This window comes from Tamandua tetradactyla, chromosome 3, assembly GCF_023851605.1.
Source record: "Tamandua tetradactyla isolate mTamTet1 chromosome 3, mTamTet1.pri, whole genome shotgun sequence".
Taxonomy (NCBI): Eukaryota; Metazoa; Chordata; class Mammalia; order Pilosa; family Myrmecophagidae; genus Tamandua; species Tamandua tetradactyla.
The window spans coordinates 17,737,974-17,748,345 of record NC_135329.1 but is presented as its reverse complement, the minus strand read 5'-3'; the positions used below and the strand labels follow the sequence as shown (position 1 = coordinate 17,748,345).

At 39.3% G+C, this 10,372-nt stretch overlaps 1 protein-coding gene across 10 annotated transcripts in view; it reads right to left on the bottom strand.

Annotated features, from left to right (window-relative positions):
* Nucleotides 1-2,038: 2,038 nt before the first annotated feature.
* AP3M2 (adaptor related protein complex 3 subunit mu 2) overlaps nt 2,039-10,372 on the bottom strand; it is a 116,278-nt gene continuing 107,944 nt past the window's right edge. For all 10 annotated transcript variants that reach the window (XM_077152599.1, XM_077152596.1, XM_077152600.1 and 7 more), the window contains 5 exons: nt 8,266-8,351; nt 7,250-7,383; nt 5,762-5,969; nt 5,353-5,497; nt 2,039-4,236 (listed from right to left, as the gene is read on the bottom strand). In XM_077152599.1, coding sequence (XP_077008714.1) covers nt 4,136-4,236; nt 5,353-5,497; nt 5,762-5,969; nt 7,250-7,383; nt 8,266-8,351 — 674 coding nt within the window. In that variant the 3' untranslated portion in view covers nt 2,039-4,135. The remainder of the gene's footprint in view (nt 4,237-5,352; nt 5,498-5,761; nt 5,970-7,249; nt 7,384-8,265; nt 8,352-10,372) is intronic.

Sequence of the window (10,372 nt, the reverse complement as noted above, 5' to 3'; positions counted from 1 at the left end):
GTATACGGGAGAGGAGACTAGTAAGAACCGAGGCGAGACCTTGCTAATACAGCAGTGTTGCAATCGTTGGTTCAGACTAGCGTTTGGGTCATTTTTTCCCACATTCTATTTTGCTTTTCTGTTCAGAAAGAATTAGCTTCCAGACCAGTCCACACCAGTATGTTTTATAAGAAATGCTGCTGTCTGTCTCTCAGACTATTTTCCTACAATTCTGAATTGCAAGCCACCCTCCCGGCTGCTGCCCGACAGTGTTTTGTATGGGTGATGTTGCAGATCCAAGAATAGATCTGATGATGCAATGCTTACTGTGGGGTCCATGCTGACATGGAGAGGAGAAAAGGGGGCCATAGTGGTCTCTCTTGAGATGTTGCTTAGAACTGCTCAGTTTAGAGGTTCCTCCAAGAAAGGTAGTTGAAAGTCACTAGAAAAAAGATACACTCTAAGGCCCAAGGCTTGATTCAGAAAACAAAACAAAACAAAAAACTCCCCTGACATACTGAAGTGCTTAAGTCCCTAAACCAGTTAAAAATATGCAGATCACAGAAACTCAAGTCACAGATATTTTGACTTTCGACTGCTGGCTTACAAGAGCCCCTGTACGAGCGGCAGATTCGATTTAAGACGTGTGTGCGTCCCCGCCAGGAAGGCTCTGCTCAGAGCAGAAAGAGCAAGAACGCCCAGCTACTTGCTCCTCTCTGGCAGCACTTCAGTCTCCTTCATCCCCTCCCCCTTGCATGCAAGCTTTTCTTCAGACTGTTGAATTGTAATGCAATGAACTGAAGCAGTAAGGCCTCCTGGGATGGAAATACAAAGTTAAAAGACTTCAGCATTCCTCTGAGTGGAGTCCTGGAAACCACCAACTGGACCAAGGCGCTCAGAAGAGGTCACTGAGTTATAGGGCAGATTCCCAGCCCTGGAGGATGGAGTCATTTGAATTACACTGAAACATGCTCAAAGAGACATACATCATTACCAGTGCCCAGTGTGTATTAGGAAATTCAGGATAAAATCTCCGGAATTTGTCAGAAGGGAAATTAAATATTACTCCCACACTATCCCCAGCTGGTTAGTCAAATAAATAGATGCTTACAGACCCAAGGAACAAGAATGATTCTCAGGTAATTGTGCAACTAGAAGGAATGAAATTATTGAAAATGCCATCTTCCTAAAGCCTCAATCATAAGTATTCTTATCAAAGAACGCTATAAACTTTTAGTTCCACTTTTAACCTTGAAAAACCAAAGAACTGTTCAATTTCTAGTATGCGGGATCTTGGGGGAAGTTTAAGAGTTTTGAATTAAATTTCCTTTAAAGATTCTAACTTAAAAACAAACAAAAATGAGTCTCACTCCTGGCACTGAGTCACCACCTACTGGAAGTAGAGGAAAGTACAAGCATTGTCACAAATTTTCCTACTCGCATCACAATGCTACCCAAACATCCAGACCAAGAGAAAATAGATATTAACAAGGGCTGAGATGGAAAGATAGAACGGAGTATTAATAAACACCAAACTCTTGCGGTTAATAAATTGAAGTCCTAAAGTCTCTTCAGGGCCATGAAAGATTTACCAAAGAAAATTAGTACAGGTATGGGATACCAGTGTCCACACTTTACACAGACTCCCAATGACTAATTGTCCAAGAAATCTCTACTACAATAAAAGATGTCTAATACACTGAAGCCCTGCTTCATGCCTGAATTAGTCACCCAGAGGAGCAGGATAAGAGGATGGGAAAGCACTGGCACACACATCAGCTGCTTTAATGGCTTTGTCTTTTTACAGCCCAGGGAAAAATCATTTGTTTGATCTGGGCCTTAGATTTCACCACCTTAAAATGACATTAACACCAGTTATTCAGGGATGACTAGAAAATCAGTCAAAGTATACACATAGCCTTTGATCTCCTGGTTGAAGAGCACAAAAGTGAGAAGATCCCACTGAGCTGATAAATTTTTAATTAACAGCTTCTACTGAGGCCTGAATGACATAGTATTATTGTTGGACCCAAGTAACAAAACATTTAGGACACGGAGGACAGGTAAAAGTTAATTTTATTGGAGAGTTAAACAGAGAAGTTACTTCTCTATGTGTTAAACACAGATGGAACTGAGCCGCTCTATTGGGAAGACCCTGCACTACCTCTGGGGATTCACAAGTCACTGCGTGGCAGCACCCACGCTCCACTGTGCTCTGAGGTCACAACCATCTGATGTGATAGTTGTTTCATATGTTTAGGCCTGTAGGTCCCAAACTCTAGACACTTTATATCTTCTTAGACATTTTTCTTGAAGTTAGAATAAACTTCCCTGGGGGAAATAAAATAACTTGACTCAAAAACCTAAAAATATCCAGGGTCCAAGACTGTTTCCCGTTACCTAAGAAACTTCAAAATCCTTCAGCGCCCTCTGGAACCCAAAGCTGGAGATGTGGTAGGTGCTGGATACACACAGGCCATGGTGACCCCAGAGAAATTCTGGAATGATGAAGTATGAAACACATCTGATTGTACACAGCACACTTTATCCCAGAGGAAAGCACAAAGCAACATTATTATAAAGTCCAGGAAATAGGAAGAAAACACTAGCAGCAAATTTGCACAAAAATTTGGAAACAGGGCTTTAGCAAAAAACATCTGCAGTTTGGAGAGTATAGGTATTTATTTTTCTCCATGCATGAAGCAGAGTATAATATAATTCCTTAAGCTATAGTAAGAAATCTGTCTTTCACAGAAATACTTAAACACGTAGCAGACAACACCTAACTAGAATAAAAACCACCTGACGGGAAAGCTTGAGGTATTCCTTCAGTCACCGTGGTTCTTAAACTGGGCTCCACATGACCAACATGGCCCATCCTCCTACAGAATTAATTGTATTCAAAGATTTGGGGGATTTTATTTGTCTTAGAACAAAAATAGACTGGCAATAACTATATATATTATATAATATATAAATATATTGTAGAGTGTAGAGCAAAGGCTGTGGAAATAGTTTTCCTGAGCAGCTTCAAGGTTCAACCACGCCCTCAATGTGAAGCACTCTTTATACCCAGGGCTACTGAAGGAAGCATTTCCGTCAGGAAGGGCTAGAGTCCACTACTGGCACCCTCTATGCAAACAGAAATAAGGATCAGTTATGGTTGTGGCCCACCTTTGTGGGAACGAGCTGACCATCTATACTCCAACAGCAGGACACACAAAATCTGGCTGCACTGGGAATTATGAGACTGGCTTTTCTGAAACTCTCCCACTTTTTAGAAAAGCTTCCAGAAGGATTAGATAACAGGAAAAAAGGCTGGTAAATTCTGGAAGTAAGTGAGTAAAATTGTTTTGGGCTAGGAAAAGAGGCATTCCAGACCACCAGCACAGGGGAGAAGGCAGGTCTCACTGAAGATGACAGACCAAGCACTAAAGGCAAGCAACAGTTACTATCTGAAAGCTAGTCAGGTATCGTCCCCGTTCGCAAGGGAAAACTTGATTCTGTTGGCATTTTCCCTGTCATTAGTGGGTTAGAATTTAAGAAGTTGCCACTTGATTTCTGTTTTAATACACGAGAGAAGAAGGATCAGAAAGAAGTCAACTCAGTTCTGCTCCTTCTTACCCTCCTGCGTGTAGGCTCAACTGCTTTGGTTGCCAGTTGGCCACTTTAGTGTATCTCCTCACAACTCTTTTTTAATATTGCTTCTTCTCTTCTCCCTCATGGATCAGATCCTTAATTGGCCCTTCCTTAATAACATTCATTTTTCTTTCAAGTACGCTTTCTTTCCACCTTTTAAAAACGATAACAACAAAGAAGTCTTTCGTTGGCTTTAGAAAATTAAAGCCAAGCAAGCAACAAATGTGAGTCCTTCTCTGATTAGCAGGTTAAAAGTAGCTAACTACGGTGCCCAGGAGGCTGCCACGGCAATCTCTTCTTTGGGGACCAAGTTGGTGCTAACTGCATTTCAGTTCTGTCCAGCTCTCCCTGGTGACCCTTTTCTCCCTTGATTAGTTCCGCGGCTAAAGGCTAAGGAAAAAAGGGTGGATGCTCCAGGAGGGGACGACATAGGAGACATTGATTTTTTTTTTTTTAACTTTTAGATAAGAAATGAAAAAGTATTTGTGACTGTTTGTTCCCTCTGCAAACTTTCCCTTCAGGTTCGAACTTGGAATTTTCCAGCTTTGGTCATGTATTTTATGCCCTTAAAGGGCTTGTACTTTTCTCCGTACATATCCAGACGATTCACTTTGAGTCCTAGAATGGAGGAAGGAATAAAAAGACATGAGCATTATTCAAAAGAAGCATACCTGTTGGAATTCATTCCAATTCAGAGAGAGCAGCAGGACAGAAATCGCTTTTACAGTGAACCAGAAAAATACCTTAATTTAGTTCTGTTATTTAGATTCTTCACTCTTGGTATACAACTGATAGTTAAAAAATTGCTCCAATTGAAAGCTATCCTATTAGAAAACCTGTTTCTGAAGTGGAAAGGGCAAAAAGTTATATGCAGATGAAATGAGGGTGAGAGGGAAATAAAACTGCTGCATGTTTTTCTCAAGATGTTAGACTTGAATAAATGAATTGATAATAATGACCAAGTTAAAAACAATATCAGATTAACAAATGAATGAATGAATGAAATGAATTAAACAAATGACTACTGAAAAATAATGAGTTGATAAATGAATACTTCTGAACAGCCTCACTGCTCTAAGCAAAACAATATTTTATATCGTACAAAGCTTGAGAGTTTATTACGTGTTTTAAGATGAAAGAGCTTATGATATAAATAAATTCTAAAGAAAAATAGGAACTCTATCTTCCATCCACTGCACAGGGTTGTTATAAGGATTTAATAAGAAAATACATGAAAGCAGGTTAGAACCTCTTTTTCTGTGTGCCTTGTGCATACAGAGTGGTAACTATTTTATCACTATCATCCAAGGGTAGGTTCAGACCATAGCAGACCGACCTAGATGGGCCCAGAGGTACCAAGATGATAACAAAAGGGGGTAAGGGGAGGAGATAACTTTTTTTCAGTTACCAGCTGAGACTGCACAAGTATCCACATATTGAAAACCTTGGGAACCTCAAATAACAACCCTGAGATGACTCAACCACAGCCTATGAACACCAACCCTATTTCTTTCTCATTTGTATTGTAGTCACTTTTATTCAGGTCACTTAGGCCAACTTTAAAGGAAGGATGATAAACTTTCGCCAGAAACGTGCTGAAAAAGATGTTACTTATATCAGGTAATGAAACCAAACTCTGTCAATAGGGCGCCACCAGAAGGCTTCTTGATGCCTACGCCTCGTAGAAGACAGTCATCTGTGATCTCTCCAAAGCCACCTGAGCTGTGCACTTACCAGAAATGGCCAGCTGTTGGATCTTAAATTGCAGGTTAATCGTGGGGTTCTCATCTGGTTTGGAAGCTCCAGCCTGAAGACTCATGGTCCCCTTCAAACTTGGTAGCTTTTGGGGATTTATTTTTCCTACATCCCAAGACAACATCTTCAAAGACAAAAAAAAAAAAAAGGAGAAGTGGTCTTTCCAAAACAATAATTACCCCTCCAGGGTACATACTATTATAAGCTGCCTCTAGGGTGTTTTTCAATAGAAAATACTATTTGTTACATTATCTCAAAAATTTGATTAAACAATGTCCCTTTCATTGAGCTCCCCTTTAAACAAGGTAGAAAGTCTATGTGGAGAGCTCCTGCATAGTTACTTCTATTTAACATCAGCAATTCAAAAGTTCTTGCTTTTTTCTCCTACCTTTGTAACGGGGTCAAATGTGTGTGTCCCCTGAGATGGGGTGAGGCTCATGTTCAGAACCCCTTTGGGCATCTGGCTGGTGACAATCACTCCCTCTATGGTCTTCCCCATCGTTTGCTTGGGTCCCACGGTTATTTCAAAGCGTCCAAGGGAACTACTGTCCCGGAAACTGATGTTATGTTTGACATATACTGGAATTGCAACGAGACTGGAACAGAGAGAGACAAAAAGCCCGTTTAATAAATGGACTGAAAAATGGCAGTAATCCCTCCTTTTTATACACTTCTTTTGCCCCCTTGGCAGCTTTTCCTCTACCCTTTCTTTCCTTTCTTACCATAAATAATAAGCAAATTTTAAAAACCAGTAATTTTTAATTTCTTTCTTTTTGCAAAGCTGAGATTTTGCTTAGTAAATCTGTATCTGTAACTCTTCTAATGACTCTGAATAAAATCAACAAAATCAATGAGTATACCAATCCTACTATAAGAAAGGCATTATAAACAAAAATGAGGAGTCACTTTATTTCTACATTTAATTTATAAACTTGTGACATGTGACTCAATTGTTTGTACTTAGGAGAGTAATACTCATACTTCACGAACTTTTTAATTTTTTGAGAGTGCTTTTATCTGACTTTGATCTTTAAAAAACCCTATGAGGTTGGCTACGTTGTCATGAGTTAACAGATGAGAAAAGACTCAGAAACGTCAGAGAAGGTAATTCCTATCATCTGGTGGTCAATTCCATTGTGACAATCACGATGCTAAATGCTTTATATCCATTATCATATTTAATCTGCATAATAAGTATGAAATAGGAACTACAACTATCCCATTTATACAGATGAATACTGGGAATAAGTAATGTGCTCAAGGTCGCTGGGTTTAAGTCCAGGCAGGCTGATTCCACAGCCTCTGCTTTAAAGCACTTAGACAGCTTGCTAAATGATTTATCTCAAACCACACAGAAAGGTTTCAGTAGCTCTGAGGTCTCCTGGCTCGCATCAGTTTGCATACCTTCTACAACACAATACTGCTTCCAAAAGCCCTTCATCTCTAAATTAAAGAGAATATTCAAGACCAAAAGTTACTGGATTTCATAGCTTTTCATAGCAGAATTTAATGCTTGGGTCAGGAGGGATGATTACAGGTTTGCTCAGATGCTAATCTGAGACAAAAAGTTCTTGTTTAGCCATATAACAACAAAAACAATTGCAGTAAACTTAATGAGTATTTACTTTGTGTTAAGCACCATTTATATTCTCTTATTTAATCCTTACAACAAGGTAGTTTTGCTATTTTCAATTTATGAAGAAAATAGGCACAGATTGGTCAAGGAACTCATGTGGGGTACTCGGTTAATAAGCTCAGAAGCTGGAATATGAACCCAGGTCTAACTCCAGAGCCTGAGCTCTTAACCATTACGGGATATTATCTCCAAATACACACAGACACACAGATTCCATTCTGAATTAAAATGGCTGCTTACTTCTGGGCACTGACATGGTAAGAGAGCAGACGAAAGTTCCCATCAGGAGGGATGAAGGAGAGGATACGCTCAGATTCCCAGCGCTTGAAACGAACACAGGGATGGAAGCTGACATCATCCAACAACCTGGGGTTCTATAGTTACCAGGCAAGGAAAAGTAAGAAATAGGAATTAAACTCCCATATCTCTTTCAGGAAAGTAATTTAGATGTTGTCGGTATTAAAACACACACACGCACATTCTGTAGTTACTTACAGAAAAATTCAAGCCTGATATAAGCCTTGTGGCTGTTTCACTCCATTCTCACTACTTTGTCTTTCCAGAAGCATTTAATTTCTGTGCTGGTATGTACCCCCAGAAAAGTCATGTTCTTTTAATCCTAACCCAGGATTGTGAGGGCAGATGTATTGTTGGGTGGGGTCTTTTGATTAGGTTGTTTCCACGGAGATGTGACACACCCAATTGTGGGTGTTACCTTTTGATTAGATTATTTCCATGGAGATGTGACCCCCACCTATTCAAGGTAGATCTTAATTAGCTTACTGGAGTCCTTTAAGAGGGGATCATCTTGGAGAACGCTAAGACACAGACATTTGGAGATGCCTGGAGAACTGACGGACAGCAGAGAAATAAGACACAGATGTTTGGAGATATTAAACTAACAGAAGAAATTCAGAGTTTGCCTCAGAGAAGCTAAGTGAAGGCCCACTGACGCTCAGAGTGAAAGCCACTGGAATCAGGAGCTGGAAGTAATGACTGGGGGGAATAAGGACTTCAGATGCCAGCCTTCCCAACTGAAAGAGTTGACCCAGATGTCGCCTTTCTTCCAAGAAGGTATCCTCTTGTTGAGTGCCTTAATTTGGACATTTTCACGGCCTTAGAATTGTAACTTGTAACTTAATAAATCTCCTTTATAAAAGCTTATCCATTTCTGGTATACTGCATTCTGGAAGCTTTAAAAAAATTGAAACAATTTCCCATTCCCCAAATTAAATCTCTGGCCCAGAATTTTTTACCATGAAGGAAAGTGTAAGGTCTGGCATTCCAGTTAGCTTGACACATGCATCAATTACTCCCTGGATCTCAGCAGTAATTGTGGAACCTGATTCAGGAATAAGACAAAACAGAAGGTAAGAGATTATTGAACACTTCTCTGTCTTCCCAATTAACTTATCTCCTCCACTCTTCTTACCTTTCCTAACTTCCTTCCTTCCCAGCCTTCCTTCTCTTCCTTCCTTCCTGCTTTCCTTCCTTTCTCCCTTCCTCCCTTTCTTCCTTTATTCTATCCTTCCATCCATAAATCGATCTCTTCCCATCCAATTGTCCATCCTTTCAAGCATTTAACAACTTCATATCAAGTATAAGATGAAATGACGAAATCAGGGGAATAAAAAAACTAATAATAATTATTATCCTAAAGGAGTTTTCAATCTAATGCCAGGATCAAGCAGAACATCATTATCTTTATCTTCAGAAATCTCTTATCAGAAGCCATTCTCCTTCGAGTCCCAGTGAGCTCTGCTGCTAAAACAATGGACACTATTGGTCATTAGCCTACAGGACCTCTCTGTAGCAATTTCATTGTTCACCACTTTTTCCTTTTCAAAATGTTCCTTTCTCCTAACCTCTTCTAGTTTTCTTTTCTATTTTGTCTAGCTCCTCTTTGCCAGTGTGTTCTGCAGGTTTCTCTTTGTTTGCATATCCCTTAAATATCTATGCTTTTTCACAGTTCTGAACTTCTCTTTTCATTCTTCTTAGCTATTTACCTACTTCCCAAGGCTTCAATTTTCATTTACGGCCAATTATTTCCTGATCTTATTTCTAGCTCAGCCTCACTCCTGCCTAATGGATATCTCTACTTGGATGTCACTGAGGCACTTCAAACTCCATGCATCAAATAGTGAATTCATCATCCTACTTTCTGGGCCTGCTCCTTCTCTTATTTTCCATATCTCCATGCTGATAGCATCAACCCTACTGCCTATGCCAGAACACAGCAGCAACCTTGACTACTTACATCCCAATCCCCGCAGTTAATCAATTATCAATTCTTCTCTTTTTCTATGACATATCTCTCAAATTGATCCATTCTTCTCATCCTCATACCACTTTGAACTCCTATATTGTGTACCTAGATATCGTCAATAATTTTATAACTGCTTTCCTTACATTCAGTGTTGCTTCAAGCAACTCTTCACACCGCAGCCAGACTGACATTTTCTAAAGAACAAGTCTGATCAATTTATTCTCCAACTAAAAACTCGTTAATAGCTCCCAAATACCCTCCTTTAAATGGCATATGAGGATCTGCATGATCTGGCCACTTAGTTAATATATATATTTTTTACCATTTCATGGAGGTAAAACTTACAGTAAAATGTAAAAATGACTTAAGTATACAGCTCAATTAATTTAAAAATATGTATACAGCTGTGCAAATACCACCCATATCAAGATGGGGAACATTTTCAGCACGTCAGGGTGCTCCCTCTTGCCCCATCCTAGTTAATCCACCTCCCCAATAGGTAACCACTACCCCAAAGTTAACCACTATTCTGACGTCTACTACCTTCTATTAGATTGTTCCTGTTTCTGAACTTCAAACAAACGTACTCACCCTGCATACAATTTTTTTTTCGTTTTCTTTTTTAATCTTTTTTATTGTATAGTATAACATATATACAAAGCAAAGAAATAAAAAAGCAATAGTTTTCAAAGCACTCTTCAATAAGTGGTTACAGGACAGATCCCAGAGTTTGTCATGGGCTACGATATAATCCTCTCATATTTTTCCTTCTAGCTGCTCCAGAATGTAGGAGGTTAGAGGGCTTAAATTCTTTTCTATCATCACAATCGACTTTTTTCCCTTCTTCTTTTGTGGAAAATAACATATGTACAAAAAAGCTATAAATTTCAAAGCACAGCACCGCAGTTAGTTGTAGAACACATTTCAGACTTTGACATGAGTTACAATTTCACAATTTAGGTTTTTACTTTTAGCTGCTCTAAAATACTGGAAACTAAAAGAGATGTCAATTTAATGATTCAGCATTCGTATTCATTTGTTAAGTCCTATCCTCTGTGTAAAATTCCACCATCATCTTTGATCTTTCCATACCTCTC